General features: G+C 48.5%; 1 protein-coding gene across 1 annotated transcript in view; it reads left to right on the top strand.

The window, feature by feature from the left end:
* polq (polymerase (DNA directed), theta) overlaps positions 1-19,260 on the top strand; it is a 53,625-nt gene that overhangs the window by 4,177 nt on the left and 30,188 nt on the right. Inside the window, exons 5-12 of the mRNA XM_056280556.1 lie at positions 997-1,153; positions 1,649-1,760; positions 1,901-2,102; positions 2,220-2,361; positions 12,622-12,768; positions 12,889-13,101; positions 13,397-13,539; positions 13,794-14,004. Coding sequence (XP_056136531.1) covers positions 997-1,153; positions 1,649-1,760; positions 1,901-2,102; positions 2,220-2,361; positions 12,622-12,768; positions 12,889-13,101; positions 13,397-13,539; positions 13,794-14,004 — 1,327 coding nt within the window. The remainder of the gene's footprint in view (positions 1-996; positions 1,154-1,648; positions 1,761-1,900; positions 2,103-2,219; positions 2,362-12,621; positions 12,769-12,888; positions 13,102-13,396; positions 13,540-13,793; positions 14,005-19,260) is intronic.

The raw sequence follows: 19,260 nt of genomic DNA, 5'->3' as shown, positions 1-19,260 counted from the left end.
AAATTGTGATGGCTAGATGACTGCGTCAGAGCATCTCCAAAAATGGCAGGTCTTATGGGGTGTTCCAGGTATGCAGTGGTCAGTACCTACCAACTGGCAACAGGATCATGGGAGCCCAAGGCTCATTGATGCGCATGGGGAGCGAAGGCTAGCCCGTTTGGTCTAATCCCACAGAAGAGCTACTGTAGCTCAAATTGTTGAAAAAGTTAATGCTGGATCGCAACTTGCTGCGTATGGGGCTGTGTAGCCACAGACTGGTCAGAGTGCCAATGATGACTCATGTCCATCATCAAAATTGTCTACAATGGGCATGTGAGCATCAGAACGACCATGGACCAGTGGAAGAAGGTGGCCTGGTCTGATGAATCACGTTTTCACGAGGATACACTGGCACCAGGATACACTATGGGAAGAAGGCCAGCTGGTGGAGGCGGTGTGATGCTCTGGGCAATGTTCTGCTGGGAAAATTTAGGCCCTGGCATTCATATGGATGTTACTTTGACACTTGCCACCTACCTAAACATCGTTGTAAACCAGGAAAATCTGGTTTGCATGGCAATAGTATTCCCTGATGGCAGTGGCCTCTTTCAGCAGGATGATGCGCCCTGCCACAATGAAAAAATTGTTCAGGAATAGTTTGAGGAACATGGCAAAGAGTTCAAAGTGTTGCCCTGGCCTCCAAATTCCACAGATCTCAATCCGATCGAGCAGCTTAGGGATTTGCTGGAAAAACAAGTCCGATCCATGGAAGCTCCACCTTGCAACTTACAGGACATAAAGGATTTGCTGCTAACGTCTTGGTGCCAGAAACCAGAGGACACCTTCAGAGATCTTGTGCAGTCCGTGCTTCAACGGGTCAGAGCTGTTTTGGTGGGACGAGCAGGACCTACACAATATTAAGCAGGTGGTTTTAATGTTTTGGGTGATCTGTGTGTGTGTATGTATGGCAGTTGCATGCATCTGTGTGTGGATAATTTTGCATTGTTGTTCCTGTAGAGTGTGTTTGAAGAGGCAGGAGTTCGAGTAGAAGGATATATGGGCAGCATCATGGCTCCAGGAGGGTTCACTTCTCTGGATGTGGCTGTGTGCACAATAGAGAAGGCTAACTCTCTCATCAATAGGCTCATAGAAGAGGAGACTATAGACCTACTAGGTAATGAGCTAGTGTATTTTGGGTGCAAATGCTTTTGTGATGCATCACTACAGAAATGCTTTTATTACATTTTGTATTCATACATGTCATGTAGCAGATGCTTTTATCCACACAAGACTCAAAAATTGGTAGATATATTTGTATGTCAACTTAGAGCACTAAATGGTAATCATGTCATAGTCCAGTTAGTGAGCAACAGTTTGCAAAAGGTAGACCACTGATGGTAACATAAGTAATAGGAGTTTCAAATGACAAATTAGCTGAACAATACCACTAGTCAGTATCATATCACAGCCAAGGTTGCATGTTATGTCGAGCAGAAACAGTGCAAGTGCATAAGTAAATCAACAACAGAGATATAAGTAATAGTTGTAGCCAATTTAAATTACAACAGTACAACAATTGTCATGTTAATGCCATATCAATTACTGATAATACACATCAGATGTGTGTAGCATACCATATTGCAGTGTATTATGCTTCTTATGGAAACAGGTATTGTGGTGGTGGATGAGCTGCATATGGTTAGAGATTCTGGAAGAGGATATCTTCTGGAGCTGCTTCTTACCAAAATCCGCTATATCGCCCAGAAGCAGAGCAACACAAGGTTGGTGTTATTGGCTGACTGTTTGCCATTCTATTTAGGCTGTCTTTCAGTGTTTGTTTTTCACAGGTATTGGTAAATGGTGGAGTAAGGTAATATATTAATCCTGTTCTGCATGTTGACATATCTTTGTGTTTCCACAGACCACTTTCTGAGGGTGCACAAATAATAGGTATGAGTGCCACTTTGCCTAACCTTTCCCTCCTTGCTGACTGGCTGGATGCAGAGCTCTACCAAACAGACTACAGACCTGTACCCCTGCAGGAATATCTCAAGGTGGGCTGTAACGTCTATGACAACTGCCTTTCTCTGGTTCGGAAGTTCACACCTGCACTTAATATTAAGGTAAAAGTTATGATTGTTGTCAAGAGATCTTTTAACATAACCGTTGAAGTGGTTCCCCATCACGTGATTATTTAATCAGATGTTGTGCTGTGTGTGTGTGTGCTTGTTAATGTAAAGGGAGATGATGACCACATAGTGAGTTTGTGCTATGAGACGGTGAGAGAGGGCCACTCTGTGCTGCTGTTCTGCCCGTCAAAGAACTGGTGCGAGAAACTAGCAGACGGCATCGCTAGAGCATTCTACAACCTCGGACACACTGGTACTTGAAAGAAAATATTTTAAAACCAATTACTGCCCTAATACAAATCCCAGGATTAATGGATGCCATGTATGCTCTTGTCATTCTCATTTTGCCATGTGGTATTTGGTGTAAGAGTCATCTAAGAACCCAGAGAAATTGAAATGTTATGTTAAGTTCTCAGATCACAGCACAAACATCAGCAGAATTTAGCCACCATGAGCAAAATGAATAGGGGTGTGTAATTCAAGATCCAGTTACCATAAGAAATCAAAACACAAGCCAAGCTGTACATAAGCCACTACAAGCTGTGTGGTTTTCCCTATAAAACTAATTGGTTCAGTATATTATTCTTTTATCAATTATGAAATTTCACCTACATTCATATGTTTATTATGTAAGGCTTGGCGATAGTGACAGAAACAAATGATCTTGTGTGAATACCTTGATAATGTGAGGATAACTCTTGGTGCTTTCATAAGAAATTTACGCATACCAACATTTTGACAAATGATCACTAGTAATGTGGATAAGGGGTGTCCAGGTAACATAGCGGTCTATTCCATTGCCTACCAACACAGAGATCACTGGTTCAAATCCCAGCGTTACCTTCGACTTGGTCGGGCGTCCCTACAGTCACAATTGACCTTTCGCAAAGTCCCGCCCCCCTCCCCCCTTAGTTACTGTCCGTCAAGCATTTCAGAACTATCCAGGAAGTAGCCGGAAAACACCAAAACATGAAGGGGGTGGGTAAAAGTAACAGTAATAATACGTTAGCTGTATTAGCTATCAATAATAGCTAGTAGCAAGCTTAGCTTGGAGCAGACAGGTATTTTTGTTGATTTTGGATGGATTAAGCTGGCCATGGGGTCTGCTATACTGCGAAATCTATTGCCGACATTGCGCTTCTTGCGTTCTGGGTTTCGGGAAGGGAAAGAAAATTATACCCCCTCCAAACTTTTCAGATATCTAGTATCTGATTTGCAGATCCCATAGGCACACCGTTTCAGCATTTTGTTGTGTGTTTGAAAGCTTGACGGACCGTTGCTAAGGTAGGATTGGACAAGCACCGTTCTGGGGCGGTACTTTGCGAAAGGTCAATTGGCCGTGTCTGCAGGTGGGAAGCCGGATGTGGGTGTGTCCTGGGCGCTGCACAGGCACCTCTGGTCGATCAGGGTGCCTGTTCGGGGGGGGGGGGGGATAGTGTGATCCTCCTACGCACTACGTCCCCCTGGCGAAACTGCTCACATTCAGGTAAAAAGAAGCGGCTGGCAACTCCACATGTATCAGAGGAGGCATGTGGTAGTCTGCAGCCCTCCCCTGATTGGCAGAGGTGGTGGAGCAGCGACCTGGATGGCTCGGGGTAGGGCTGTATTGTGGATATAATGACTAAGCGAATAGATTTATTGTTCATTTAACTCGGCAAACAGTCCAATAAGTTCAGAGCATTGCACCCCTTTACTGTAATGCAGCCTTTAAAACTAGGGAACAAGAACATTTGAGTTCTACGAGGATATTACCAAAATCCCCGATGACGGGATCACATGATGCGCCGATCTGAGCAGATGTAGAAATTTCGCCTCCCCAAATTTCCTACCAGTGAAAAGCCGCCTAGGGTACACATTACACCTATAATGTCACTAGACAACTTTCTCGCGCATCCCGGATCAAATAAGAAAGATGGACAGAAAAAAGGAGGTAAAGGCAATGCTAATGCTACCTATGCTAGCCAAAACAACGAGCTTGGGCTGGAGGGTGACGCAACGCACACGGACAACAAACAGCTAAGTGCATACCGAGACAAATTGGGGAGAGTGTTACTTTTAATATAGGGAATATGTTGGACAGTAAATTAGCTAACATAAACCAGTTAGCGAACTCTGAGAAATTAGACAACTTGAGAGAATGGGGCCAGTAGAGCAGCGGGTCTCAGACCTGGAGGGTGTGTTGGCTACTACTGCACCCTGGGTGAGGGCTCTGGACGTCTAGTTAAAGAAGGCACTAGATCGCGTAGAAAGTTGTCAATGTCGACGGCAGAACATGAGGATTGTCGGACTGAAAGAAGGTGCGGAAGGCAAAACACCAGTCGAATTCTTTGAAAAGCCAGATGTCCTACATATGCAACAGGACCGAATCAAGACAGAGAGCCCACCGCACGGGACCGCCGAGGAGACTTGCTAAAAATGAGGGCCCGAGAGCTGTCCTGGGTGAGGATGTACAACTACACCGACAAACAGTCCTATATCCATCCATTATCCAAGCCGCTTATCCTGCTCTCGTAGCAAGAAAAAGAGGTACAATAAATAGAGCGTGGAAACGTGTGCCATCAGGATTTCACCCCGGAGGTTGTGAGGAAGGAGTCGGCAAACGCCCACAAAATACTGAGAGAAGCTGGGATAAGGTACTCCTTGTACCCTGCTGTCATTACAATCGTTCACTCCAGTGGGACTAGTTCCTCCTTCTCGAACATGGAAGAAATCAATGACATCAGTAAACTGCCTGCATCAAAATAAACCTCTGGCTTTGAGGTTATGAAGATCAGGACTGCTTCAGGTATGACTTCGGAATCCAGAATGACATGAAACAAGCGCCTTTGCACGTCAGGACTTTTCCTATCTCGCTTTAATCTCACATAATTGTATACTGGTATTCTTATGGTTGCAATCCAGTAAGGGGAATTTGTTTTTGATCCCCTATAGTTGTACTGTTTATATGGTGAAAGTACAACTAGACAAGGTTAGATTTTTCTTGTAGGTTTTTAGTTTTTAATTATTTTTTTTAAATGTATTTCTGATTTTTCCCTTTTTCTCCCAATTTAGTGGCCAATTGATCCCTATTTTAGTTCAAACACCCACCCTCGTACTGCACGCGTTCGCCAACTGCATCTCTGGCCGGCAGTCTCTAAGGAGACGCCTCCCCACTTTCGTGACGAGGCGAATCCAAGCCGAACCACTGGTTTTTCCGAGACACATTCATGTGACGAACACAAGCCGACCCCCCCCCCCCCCTCCCGAAGATAGCGCTGCCAATTATTGCTGCTTCATCGAGTCCGGCCATAGTCAGATCTGACGAGACCGGGGCTCTGTTTAGGTTCTTAATGATTGAGCGTTCTGTTCTTGCTTGGAACATCATAGATGTGAAGAGCCTCCCAATAGCATTTCTTGGCAAGATTAACCTTAAGATGACAGATGTAGGATATATTTTTTGGAAGGACTATGTAGTTTGTGATTCTAAAGTCAAATGACATTACGGTTATCAATAAAGCAATGTCAGACTATTTGGGCTGGTAGGTAACCTAAAAATCAAACTAGAGACCTTACAGCTGCCAAAAGAACAAGGTGGGTGGGGTTTACCAAATATAGAATACTATTTATTGTCCATATATGCCAGAATCATTTCTTCCTGGGCGAATGAGCATTCAGATTCTCGACTTGGAGTCGTGATCTGTAAACCCTTTTCTCCTGTGAACTTATTTGGTAAACACCTGAATGAATTGCCACACATTGCTAAAAACAACCCTTTGATAACTAATGTATTGTGGACATGGAGAAAAAGAAAATATTCAAAAACACTCACCCACTTAATGTTCTAACGACATTGGGAGGTAACCTGGAGTTATCACAGGGAATAGGACCAAAATATACACTTTTGCAAAGAGTGGGCATTACTAGTGTAATGCCCACTCGCGGTGTATTTGGACCCAATTACAGAGAAGAGGCAATCGGCAAATTACCAAGACTCTGCTGGACTTTAGGAAAACAAGATAACAAAAGACTACTGCCAAACAGGGCAGGCAATAATGCAAACCTGAATAAACAAAATACTAAAACCAAGCAAACACTCACACAGAGCAAGGTTCAGGATCAAAGCACTTCCACAGACAAACGTGAAGCCTCTCCCCAAGACTCAGAATGTCTGCAAAACCCATTAAGTAGTCCCCAGCCCAGGTGCACATAACAGGCAAACCAATATGCAGGTCCAGCTTACACTGTGCTAGGGAAATGTCACCTATTGGCTGCTGGTCCTCTGGCCAGTTATCGTGTCAGTACCCCCTTCCCAGGGACATCACCCGACGTGCCCTCCCAGTCCACCAAATACTGGATGCTGCGACACACCCAGCAGGAGTCCAGAATCCTAGTCCTAACTGTGTAGGCAAGCAGCCCATCGATCAGCCGAGGAGGAGGCAGGCTTCATGAGAGACACACGAACACTGAATGGGCATGCATAGAAGCAGGCAATTGCAACTGGATCGACCTGTGCCACCACGGCGAATGGACCCATGAAGCCAGCTTCCGATTCTCCACCCACAGTGGGAGGTCCCTCCCTGGACGACAACCACACCTTATTCCCTGGCTGGAAGGAAACCACTGGCCGCCACTGTCAGTTGCCCTGCTGAGTGCCTGGACCTGGCACATAACAGCGCAGCCCAGGCCATCCTCCAGGTCCACACACACCGCCTCACAAAGTCGGCTGCTGTTGGAACCCCCCACTTCAGCCTCCTGGTCCGGGAGCAGTGGCGGCTGGTACCCCATCTGGCACTCGAATGGCAACATGCCAGTTGAGGAGGACTGCAAGATGTCTCCAGGTCCTCTTTCAATATTGTATTGTGTAAATTGCATAAACAACATCCATTGCGCATTGTCCATCTTGGGAGAGAGATCCCTCCTGTCTTGCTCTCCCTGAGGTTTCTTCCTATTCTTTCCTCCCTGTTAAAAGGGTTTTTTTTTGGGGGGGGGGGTTGTTCCTTATCCGATGAGAGTCTAAGGACAGGATGTTGTGTTGCCATTAAGCCCACTGAGGCAAATTTGTAATATTGGGCTATACAAAAATTTGTGCGCATACTCCACCAACAGCAGCTGCGAGTTCCAGGACGACAGGTTGGAAGCAGCCAGACAGCGCAGCATGGTCGCCAGATCCTGGTTCACCCTCTGCATCTGCCCATTGGACTGAGGGTGGAAGCCTGAAGAGAGGTTGGTAGTGGCTCCGAGGAGGGAGCAGAAGGCCTTCCAAAAACAGGAGACGAACTGAGGACCATGATCTGACACCACATCACAAGGAACACATGCTCCATCATCAAGGCTGCGGTCTCCCGAGTAGATGGGAGCTTGGCCAGAGCAACGAACCGTGCTGCCTTGGAAAACCGATCCACGTTGACCGACTTCCCCTTGGATTGAGGGAGGCTGGTGATGAAGTACACCGACAGGTGGAACCAGGGCTGACGTGGGATAGACAACGGGCAGAGCAGGCCAGGACAACTTCTGCTGGGCACAGGTGGTGCAGGCTGCCTCAAAAGGAGGAAATGTCCCTCCGCATGGTTGGCCACCAAAACCTGTGGCTGACAAACTCCAGAGTTCTCCTCTCCCCTGGATGGCCCACAAGGCGAGATGAATGCCCCCATTTCAAGACTTGTGGCCGGACTGCAGGGGACACATAGGATGGTCCTGAGGGCTGCCCCTAGGCCCTGGATCAGTACGCTGTGCAGCCACCACCTTGGTCTCAATCCCCCACAGGACCGGTGCAATGATGCGGGATGAGCTTGAGCTCAACACTCCTGCCTGTAGGATCAAACTGACGGGACAGTGCGTCGGCTTTGGTGTTTTCACTGCCCAAGCGGCAAGACAATACAAAAATCAAACCTATTAAAGAAAAGAGCCCACCTGGCTTGCCGGGAGTTCAGCCGTTTGGCACTGCGGATGTAGGACAAGTTTTTGTGGTTGGTCCAAACCACAAACGATGCCCCGAGCTCCAACCAGTGCTGCCGTTGTTTCAGAGCCTCCACTACTGCCAGCAGCTCCCAGTCACCAACGTCAATTTCTCTGTGGGGTTGAGACTCGGGAGGAAAAAAAAAAAAGCACACGGATGGCGCTTACCATCCACAGGCACTCCTTGGGACAGGACGGCCCCGATGCCCACCTCCGAGACGAAGGGCAGCGCCAGATCAGCATGGACGGTGATGGGGCTGGATGTGAAGCACTGTTTGAGCCGGGCGAATGCCCGGTCCACCTGGGGGGGGGGTTCAGCGCAACGGGGAGGAGCTCTTCTTGGTGGTCGTTTATCAGGGCCGAAATAGTGCTGAAGCCTCAGATAAACCTGCAGTAGAAGTTGGCAAAGCCCATGAATTGCTTTACCTGCCTCACCGACTTGGGCCACTCCGACACAGCTCGCACCTTCTCTGGATCCATTGACATGCTGGAGGGGGAAGAGGATGGAGCCCAGGAAGGAGATTGGTGGCGTGGACGTCACTTCTGTGGCTTGACGAACAGATGGTACTGCAGCAGCCTCTTCAGGACCCTACAGACATGCTCCTGATGGGTCTGGGAAAACAAGGCTATCGTCCAGATATACAAACATCAACAATGTCCTGCTGAACAGGTTCTTGAGTGCTTGGAAGACAGCTGGGGCATTCACCAAGCTGAAGGGCATCACCAGATACTTAGTGACAGTGATGAATGCCATCTTCCACTCGTCCCCCTCTCGGATCCGGATCAGGTTGTAGGCACTGCGCAGGTCAATTTTGGTGAGGATGGTGGTACCAGCAGAGGGAAGTGGTGGCCAAAAGTGGTGGCCAGCAGAGGGAACCGGTTTTTGATAGCAATTGCATTCAGGGGCGAAGTGTGCCATCCTTCTTCCCCACGTAGAAGAAGGATCCAGCAGCTGCTGGGGAAGTCGATGGCCAGATAAATTCCATCTCCAAAGCCTCCTTAATATACTGCTCCATGGCAGCAGTCTCTGGAGCTGAGGGGGAGTACAGGTGTCCCCGGGGAGGGCTGGTGCCGGCATGGAGCTCAATAGCGCAGTCATAGGAGCAGTGTGGAGGAAGGACGGTTGCTTGCTTCTTACTGAACACCTCCCGGAGGTCAGCATACTTGGAGGGGGACATTGGCTAGGTCTGCACTGACACTGCACACCGGGGTGTCGCCCAAGTTTCCTTGAAGCAGGAAAACTGGCAGAGGGGGCCCCACCCCTCCAGCAGACCTGTGGTCCAATCAAGCTGCGGGTTGTGTAAGGTCAGCCAAGGATACCCCAACACCAGAGGATAGGCAGGTGAGTTGACGAGTTGCAGGGAGATCTCCTCCCGGTGACTCCCCTCCAGGACCAATGTGACAGGGATGGTGCAAAGCCGGGCCCCAGAGGGCAGCCATTGAGGGCTGTCACATTAATGGCCTCCTCCTAGTGTCGAGCAGGGACGCCCCACTTCTGGGCCTGGGCAATGTCTAGCAGGTTACTGGTGGTGCCAAAGTCGACAAAAGGCACTGAGCTGATGTGCCTAAGTAGACATGGAGACTCGACCTGTCAGAATCTCCCCAGCTACTGACGGGTCTTGTCTTTTTGCTGGGGCCCTGGGACAGTGGGCAACAAAGTGGCCAGCCTCCCCGCAGTACAAACAGCAGCCCTCCCTCCTCCGGTGGCCGCACTCCACCTTTGACTGACTGGCCCCGCCAATCTGCATGGGCTTCTCTGCTCCCAGTGGCAGGGAGGCTGCTGCAGGCGCCGGAAAGCAGGCAGTGGCGTAGACACCGAGTTGAGATCCATGGGCATCCCGAGCCGTCTTCTCCCTCCGCTGCTCACGGATGCAATTGTCCACTTGGATGGCGAGTTTAATTACATTACAGTCATTTAGCTGACGCTTTTATCCAAAGCAACTTACAATAAGTGCATTTAACGTAGGAAATCAGGAGAACTACTAGTCATCAGAGGTCATAAGTGCATCTAAAAGCAAAACCAGTGCTAAAGTAAAAGTGCAAGAAAGAGACAAAAGGACTAATACTCAAGCAGCTGGAATAAGACTAGTAGAAACTTGTTAAGCAAGAAAGGTGATACTTACTCTATTCTAGATGAACCAACAATTCAGAATCACTCCATAAGTTAAAATGCACACTTTTAATGAGCTCCTCCAGGTCATCCTGCTGCTCCCTGGTGGCCAGCTCATTTTTAATGTTCTTCGACAGTTGATAAACAGTGAGGAGGGAGGCAGTGTTCCATCCGCTCTCTACTGCCAGCGTGCGGAACTTGGTGTAGTCAGCTACCGTCTCCGCTCCCTGTCGCAGGGTGTATAGTCGCTTGGCTGCCTTCTGCCCCGTCACAGGGTGGTCGAACACTCGGCGCAGCTCCTCAATGAAGATTCGGTAGGACTGGCAGGCGGGTAGATGCTGCTCCCACAAAGCAGTGGCCCATGCCAAGGGAGGCCCAGACAGGAGCTGTATAATAAACGAGACCTTAGCCATCTCATTTGCAAACCTGAGCCCCAGTGGCTAGTTCACATTGGACCAGGAACTGCCGGCAGATACTTCTGGGGGGGGGGGCAGTTTCGGTTCTAGGAGTCAGGAGGAAGTAGAAGGCTGGTCAGTAGAGGCGGTCGGGTTGGGAGTTGCTGACACGGATGGTGTTATCTGGGCAGGCTGTAGCTGCTGGAGAGTGGTGGGGAGACTGGTGATGGCAGCCATCATCAGTGGCTGTTGAGCCTGGACCTGCTGCAGCTGGGAGCGATCTGCTGTCAGCTGCTGAAACATGGGGTTGATCTTTCCAACAGACTTGGAGATGGGAGTGGACGTTTGCCTCCAGCAACTGCAGCTTGGTGTGCTGTTCGCCCAGAACTGCACCTTAGGTTGAAATGGCGGTGCACAACTGCTCCAAGTCTGCTGGGTCCATGTCTGGTCAAGTTTTGCTGTAACTGTATTTGGACCCAATTGCAGAGAAGATGCAAAGGCAGTTGGTAAAGTACCAAGTCTCTTTACTGGACTTTAACAAAAGACTACTGCACAACAGGGCAGGCAATAACACAAACTTGAATAAAGATAAAATACTAAACAAAGCAAACACTCTCACAAAGAGGAGGCAGATGAGGATTCAGGAGCCAAGAGCTTCCACAAACAAACGTCAAGACTCGACAGAGAATGACTCCAAAACAACCCGTTAAATAGTCCCCAGCACAGGTGCACATAACCACAGGCCAACCAATACACAGGTGCAACTCCTACTGGCTGATTGCAGGCCGATAGGGAAATGTCACCTATTGGCTGCTAGTCCTCTGGCCAGTGATCGTGTCAACTAGAGTTTACGATGTCTTTGAGAATGGGAGATTTAAATCTTTTGAATCACTGAAAGCTCAGTACCATATATCAAATAAGGCTTTCTACAAATACTTACAGATCAGACATTATGTGTATAAGAAAGCCAACTCGCTGGAATTTTCAAAGGACTCTCACCTGCGAGAGTTGTTTTTTCTGGACCACAAAGAGCAAAAACACTTAATATCTGAATTTTATTCTGAGATGTTAAGTTTGAACTTGGATAGACTTGCATGGTTAAGAACATCTTGGTGTACATTGCTCAAATGTGTGATGGATAATGATGTGTGGGATGAGATCCTGCGGTTGCCTTCCAGATTTTCAATCAGCAATAGATATTAAAGAATTACAATATAATATCCTACATAATATCTATATATCACTGTATACTTATAGTAAGTATAAAACAGAAATTTCACCAAATTGTCCCAAATGTAAAACTTGTGTAGGCACTAGGCTGCATTGCTTGTGGGAATGCAATAAAATTCAGTTATTCTGGCAATATGTGCAAACAGTACAGCAATAGGTCAACAGGTGTTAGCAAATAAATTTTTATGTCTGCTTGGAAATGTCCCTGACTCTCTTAAACAATACAAGGAAGTGGTTCAATTACTTCTAATGCTGCGAAGAAAGCCATAATGGTGAAGTGGATTGGGGATGACCCTCCTTCTACTTCCATGTGGAAATCTCTGATCTCCGAGGTTGTGACTCTGGAAAAAATAGGACACCATATTGATGGAAGGACTCATTTTTTTTTTTCTGTAGAAATTGAAGAAACTGTTGGAATCTGTGGGAGTTAAATATAATTTGGACTTAAATGGGTACTAACTGGACAAATGATTGAATTGGGGACATTGAGTATGAATCAGATCCATATATACAATAATTATTAAATTTCACTATATTGTTTCTCTTGTGTAAATGCTGTAATACTGTGCCTCATTTTTTTATTAATTGTTGCTCCCCAACCCTTTCTTTTATAGACCAGTCCTGTAACATGTTTTGTTTGTTCCTTTTGTTAAAATAAAAAAACAATTTAAAAATCCCCGATGACATCTCAACTTGTATCATAATGTCTATATTTAAAATATATTGCCCAGCTCTGTTACTACCAGATAATGACCCATTTCAGTATTGCCAGCTTTCTACTATATATAACATGAAAAATCCACAGGAATTATTTTGAGTTTATATTTTGTTCATGTTGTTTTAGAGCGAAAGAGTGAGACAGAGCCACACGCAGTGCATTTGGACCAGGAGGGTCTGGTGGATGTGGTAGCCCAGTTGAGACGTACTCCAGCAGGGCTGGACCCCACCCTGCAACGCACTGTACCCTGGGGGGTGGCCTTCCACCACGCTGGTGAACACCATCACAGTATCTTTTAGTCACAACAAATAATCACCAAATGGTAAAAGTTTTCTTTGTCTTGTGCATTGTTGTTGGTGTAAAATTTACCGCTGTGTCATGATGTCTCTTCAGGCCTGACTTTTGATGAGCGTGACGTGTTGGAGGGAGCATTCCGTCAGGGCATGATCAAGGTGCTGGCTGCGACCTCAACCCTCTCATCAGGAGTTAATCTTCCAGCCCGTAGGGTTATCATTCGTACCCCTGTTTTCAATGGACGCCTGTTGGACCCTCTCACATACAAACAGATGGCTGGACGAGCAGGACGAAAGGGCGTTGACACCACAGGCAAGGAGATAAGAGCGGGAAAGTCAGGACTGAAAATAAGTAGAGTAGACTAGGTTTAGGGTACGAGTGAAAAGGAAACATGGCCAGCTCTCATTTGTAATGTTAATGTGATTACTGGCAGCACCTGTATGATTTAAATGTTCCAAGTTTTCTTTTGTGTAACTTATTCCATGACTAACATCTGAAGATCCAAAGAGAATTGTTCTGCTCCATTCTACTTGACTGAATACATATTAATTTGAGAATATCTTAAAAAGAAATTTTTGTCTGGTCTTCTCCATTCTTTCCCCTACAGGGGAAAGTGTGCTGGTGTGTAAGGAGGCAGAACGTCACAAGGGTATTAATCTCCTTCAGGGTACTCTTCCTTCAATCAGCAGCTGTCTGATGAATAGGGGGGGAGAAGGTGTGACCACTAGCATGCTGCGAGCCATCCTTGAGGTTTGAAGACCCTTTGCCACTAACTTCTACTAATTCATTCATGGTTTTCCTAACCCAAAATTGTACACAATGACATTTTCTTTAAGACTGAGGAGACTATTACTTGTTGCTTTATGAAAAAAAAAAAAAGAGCTGTGTAACGTTTCTTGAAGATATTATTCTGTGGTGAGGTTGGAGTGCTAGCTCAAAGTGCCCAGTGACCTCAGTATGTTTTTCCACTCCAGCCCCAATACACTTAACATCCTGTCTTACAGATCATTGTTGGAGGTGTAGCCAGCACTCCACAGGATGTGAGATTGTATGCTTCATGCACACTATTGGCTGCCAGCATGAAATGTGGCCATGAGCCATCCAAAGCAGGTGTGAGACTGGGGCCTGAAGCAGAAACCTCCACAGGGGGCATTGAGGCCAGTGTGAAGTGGTTGATGGAGAATGAATTTATCAATGTCAAGAAGGAGGGAGAAGGTATTTCAACTCATGTGGTCTTTTTACATTTTCAGCAGTTATTCTTTATCAGATATATATATATATGTGTGTGTATATGTATATGTTTCATGCTGATGGTTGCTTACAGCATGAAACAGGCTTGTACTGTCTCACAGAGAATTTACTTGACTGACTGGATTTTATATATATGTGTATATATATATATATTGTGGCGGACACTAGGTGCTATGCCTCTCACCCAGCAGGACTGTGAGCTGGGGGCGTGGTTTACGTTCCCGGGCTCGCTGGTGCAGGGTTGTTCCTGCCGCAATTTGGTTTTTGGTGTTGAGGAATAAACATCAAACTCGCCTTCGTCTCCTGTGTTTTTCCTCATCCTGCCACATTGGTGACCCCGAATTGAACATGTTTGGAGCAGAAGAGGAGTGCGAATCCACTTCGGCCACGACGCCCCAACTCTCACAGCCGGCCGTTCTCGCCGCAGCTGTGAAGCTCCCAGAGTTCTGGCAGTGTGACCCGGCCTCGTGGTTCCGGCATGTCGAGGCGCTGTTCCACCTGCGCGGAATCTCCGCGGACGACTCCAGATACTATTTGCGCTGGACCAGCAGTCCACACGCCTGGCCATGCAGCTGTTGCGTGCCCCTCCGCAACACGGTAAATACGTCGCCCTCAAACATCTTCTGCTCCGGAGGTACAGCCTATCTGCCGCAGAGAGGGCAGATAGAATCCTTTCCCTATCCGGTTTGGGCGACGGGACGGCTGTGGATCTCATGGACAATATGCTGTCGCTGCTAGGCTCGGACGAAGGCGGATTCCTTTTCCCGCATGTTTTCCTGCGCCAGCTTCCGTCTCCTGTGCGCGCGGCTTTGGCTAACTCCCCGTGTCTGGCTGCTGGTGACTGCCAAGGTTTGGCTGAGGAGGCCGATCGGGTCCTGCTGGCTACCAGACGGTTCTCTGTGCAGAGTGTGGCATCGGAGCCTCTGCAGCCGGCGTCGGAGGACGCGGACCCGGCAGTGGTGGCTGGAGTGACTGCCCGCAGACGGCGCGGGAGCGGCCTCTGTTTCTTCCACCAGCGGTTCGGCGGCAAGGCGAGGCGCTGCGTCCCTCCGTGCACGTTTGAGGCGCCGGGAAACTCCAGGGCCAGCGCTTAGTAGCAGCTGTGGGCGCTGGCGGACGTAGTGAGCTGCTCTTCATTACGGACTCGATGTCAGGAAGACGGTTTCTGGTGGACTCAGGCTCGCAAAAGAGCCTACTCCCTCCTGCTAAGACAGACAGGTCAGCCGAAGGTGGCGGCCCACAGTTGAGTGCAGTTAACGGTTCGTCCATTGCGATGTTTGGCACAAGGTTGGTGACTGTTTTTTTCCACGGGCGCCATTTTGAGTGGGCCTTTGTAGTCGCCGCCATTACTGTTCCTATTATCGGCGCGGATTTTCTGTGTGCTAATGGTCTGCTTGTGGATGTTGCAAACCGCCGTTTAATTGATGCTGTGTCTTTCGCCACTTTTCCGTGTGAGACGGGGAGTCGGGCCGTTAACACACGCTAACTTTTTAGCATTAGGGGATGTTTTTCAGCGTTTGCTGGCAGATTTTCCATCGGTGACTACACCTGCCTTTTCCACCGCGGTTACTAAACACGGGGTAGAACATTTCCTTCCCACTGTGGGACCGCCGGTTTTTGCGTGCGTGTGGCGCATCGACGCGGTAAAACTGGCTACGGCTAAGGAGGAGTTCGCCATCATGGAGCATCTGGGTATAGTGAGGCGCTGCAACGGCCCGTGGGCCTCGCCGCTTCACACGGTGCCCAAGGCGGATGGGTCGTGGTGGCCTTGCGGCTACTTTCGCCGCCTGAACAACGTCACCGCCAATGACCGCTATCCCATCCCACACATACAGGACTTTTCCATACGCCTGGCAAGTACCACTATTTTCTCTAAGGTGGACCTGGTGCACGGCTATCATCAGGTTCCCGTGCGCGCAGAGGACGTGCCCAAGACCGCAGTGATCACCCATTTGGGCTTTTTGAGTTCATGCGCATGCCTTTTGGCTTGAAGGGGGCAGCGCAAACCTTTCAGAGGCTGATGGACTCGGTGTGGCGTGACCTTGCTTTCGTGTTCGTTTATCTCGACGACATATTAGTGGCCAGTCCGTCAGCTGAAGAGCACCTGGCGCACCTGAAACAGGTTTTCCGTCGTCTGGACGAACACGGCCTGATAGTCAACCCGGCCAAGTGTCAGTTTGGACTGCCGGTGATTGACTTCTTGGGTAGCCGCATTTCGCCAGAAGGCGCGGTCCCGTTGCCTTCTAAGGTGCAAGCGGTGGCGGAATTTCCCCGCCCAGTCTCTGTTAAGGCATTGCAGGAATTCTTAGGCATGGTGAATTTCTATAACTGTTTCCTCCCTCGCGCTGCCCACCTCCTTCAGCCACTTTACGAAGCCCTGCGGCTTAAGAAGGCTAACAACCCTGTCGACTGGACTCCCTAACGGGTCCAGGCCTTTGACAGAGCTAAGTGCGCCCTGGCTAACACTGCCCTCCTCGCCCATCCCACACCCACGGCATCCATAGCTTTAACAACCGACGCGTCTGACATAGCCGTGGGGGCTGTGGTTGAACAGCGTGTGGCGAATGCGTGGCAGCCACTCGCATTTTTTAGCCGCAAACTGCGAGATAGCAAGCGCAAGTACAGCGTTTTTGACCAGGAGTAGCTAGCACTGCACCTTGCAACCCGTCATTTCTGCTTCCTGCTGGAGGGTTGCCCATTCATGGCTTATGTGGATCATAAACCTCTGACTTTTGCCATGTCCAAGGTGACTGAGCCGTGGTCTGCTCGTCAGCAGCGCCACCTAGCGGCAATCTCCGAGTTCACAATGGACATTCAGCATGTGGCCGGGAAGTCCAACCCTGTTGCTGATTGTCTGTCGCGTGTGCTTGTGTGTCCTGTGCACCTCGGTGTGGATTTCTCCGCTATGGCTGCCGACCAGCCCAGCGACCCGGACATCCTTGCTCTTAGGTCAATGCGTACCGGCCTGAAGCTAGAGGATGCTGTGATGCAGGAAGACAGTCCTGCCCTCCTCTGCGATGTCCCCGCCCCGTTGTTCCAGTGGCCTGGCGCAGTCGACTTTTCAATTCACTCCCTCTCGCACCCTGGAGTTCGGGCGTCGGTGAAGTCGGTCGGTTCCAAGTTCGTCTGGCCTGGCCTCCGCAAGGACATCAAAGGGTGGGCAGCTGCATGTGTAGCGTGCCAGCGCGCTAAGGTCCACCAGCACACTAAATCGCCCCTCGAACCGTTTCCGATCCCGGCCAGACGTTTCGACCACATGCATGTGGACCTGGTGGGCCCTCTACCTTCTTCACAGGGTTTTACGCACCTGCTCACAATGGTAGATCGGACCACCAGGTGGCCAGAGGCTGTCCCTCTGTCCTCCACAACATCCTCGGATGTTGCACGCACATTTCTTTCCTCCTGGGTTGCCCGTTTTGGCACTCCGTCAGATATCACCTCAGACAGGGGCCCCCAGTTCGTGTCAGCTCTGGTCGGCACTTGCGCGATCCTTGGGTGTGCAGGTACACCGCACTACCGCGTGCCACCCGCAGGCTAACGGCTTGTGTGAACGTTTTCACTGGTCGCTCAAGGCAGCGCTGCACTCTCTGATGGTAACTGGGTGGACCGTTTACTTTGGGTTATGCTCGGGATGCATTCGGCTCCTAAGGAGGACCTCGACGCGTCGCCCACTGAGCTGGTGCTCAGTCAGCCGTTCCGCGTCCCTGGGGAATTTTTGCCTGGGAGTTCCGCTCCTCGACCCCGTCCGGCCATTTATCCTTTTTTGTCCGACAGCACTTGGGTTCCAGGCCCCGTTCACCACTGTTTTCCGCAGTCGTTCGTGCCTGCGGAGCTCATGTCGGCTCGTTTTGTTTTTGTATGGCATGATGCTCACTGCTCGTCCCTCCAACCCCCATACGACGGCCCATTTCGGGTTCTTGAGATGGGTGCTAGGGGTTTTGTGCTGGATATGGGTGGGCATAGGGAGCGTGTTACGCTTGATAGGCTTAAATCGGCGCATAGGGTGGCAGGCGAAGTTGTGTTTCCGGCCCAGGTTCCCCGTCGGGGTCGTCCTCCTTCCAGGACCCCAGCAGTGTTTTCAAGGGTTCAGCATTCTGCTTCTCAGCCAGCATTGGTCTGTGTTTCACCTACTGTTTCGGCTGAGGGACGGCGCAGCCGTTATGGCTGGCTGCTTAAGCCTCCAGTGAGACACTGATTTTCTTTCCAGGAGTCCCTTCTGGGTGTTCGGGGGGGGCTGTGTGGCGGACACTTGGGGCTGTGCCTCTCACCCAGCAGACTGTGAGCTGGGGGCGTGGTTTACGTTCCCGGGCTCGCTGGTGCAGGGTTGTTCCTGCCGCAGTTTGGTTTTTGGAGTTGAGGAATAAACATCAAACTCACCTTCATCTCCTGTGTTTTTCCTCATCCTGCCACATTATATATATATATAAAGATAGATGTAGGAAAAAACTTTAATACATTGCAGTACAAGATTGTTTCGCGTGACGCACAGAACAAGCTTGTACTGCAATGTATTAAAGTTTTTTCCTACATGTATCTTAATATTCCGCTCCTCATTTGTTACATGTGTTACATTTGTTTAGCACTTTTATCAACAACACCATTGATGGTTTCCGGAAGAAAAGAAAAACGCTTATATATATATATATATATATATATATATATATATATATATAAGGCTGTAACATAACAAAATGTGGGGAAAGTGAAGAGGTGTGAATACTTTCCGGATGCACGGTATATATATATATATATATTTGGGTTATGCTCGGGATGCATATATATATATATATATATATATATATATATATATATATATATATATATATATACCGTGCATCCGGAAAGTATTCACACCTCTTCACTTTCCCCACATTTTGTTATGTTACAGCCTTATTCCAAAATGGATTAAATTCCTTTTTTTTTCTCTCATCAATCTACACACAATACCCCATAATGACAAAGTGAAAAAGGTTTTGTAGAAAGTTTTGCAAATTTATTAAAAACAAAAAACTGAAATATTGCATGTACATCAGTATTCACACCCTTTGCTATGACACTCAGAATTGAGCTCAGGTTCATCCTGTTTCCACTGATCATCCTTGAGATGTTTCTACATTTTAATTGGAGTCCACCTGTAGTAAATTGAATTGATTGGACATGATTTGGAAAGGCACACACCTGTCTATATAAGGTCCCACTGTTGACAGTGCATGTCAGAGC

Source organism: Lampris incognitus, chromosome 5, assembly GCF_029633865.1.
Source record: "Lampris incognitus isolate fLamInc1 chromosome 5, fLamInc1.hap2, whole genome shotgun sequence".
NCBI classification, from domain to species: Eukaryota; Metazoa; Chordata; class Actinopteri; order Lampriformes; family Lampridae; genus Lampris; species Lampris incognitus.
The sequence above is the reverse complement of the archived record's forward strand: the minus strand, read 5'-3'. Positions and strand labels throughout refer to the sequence as shown.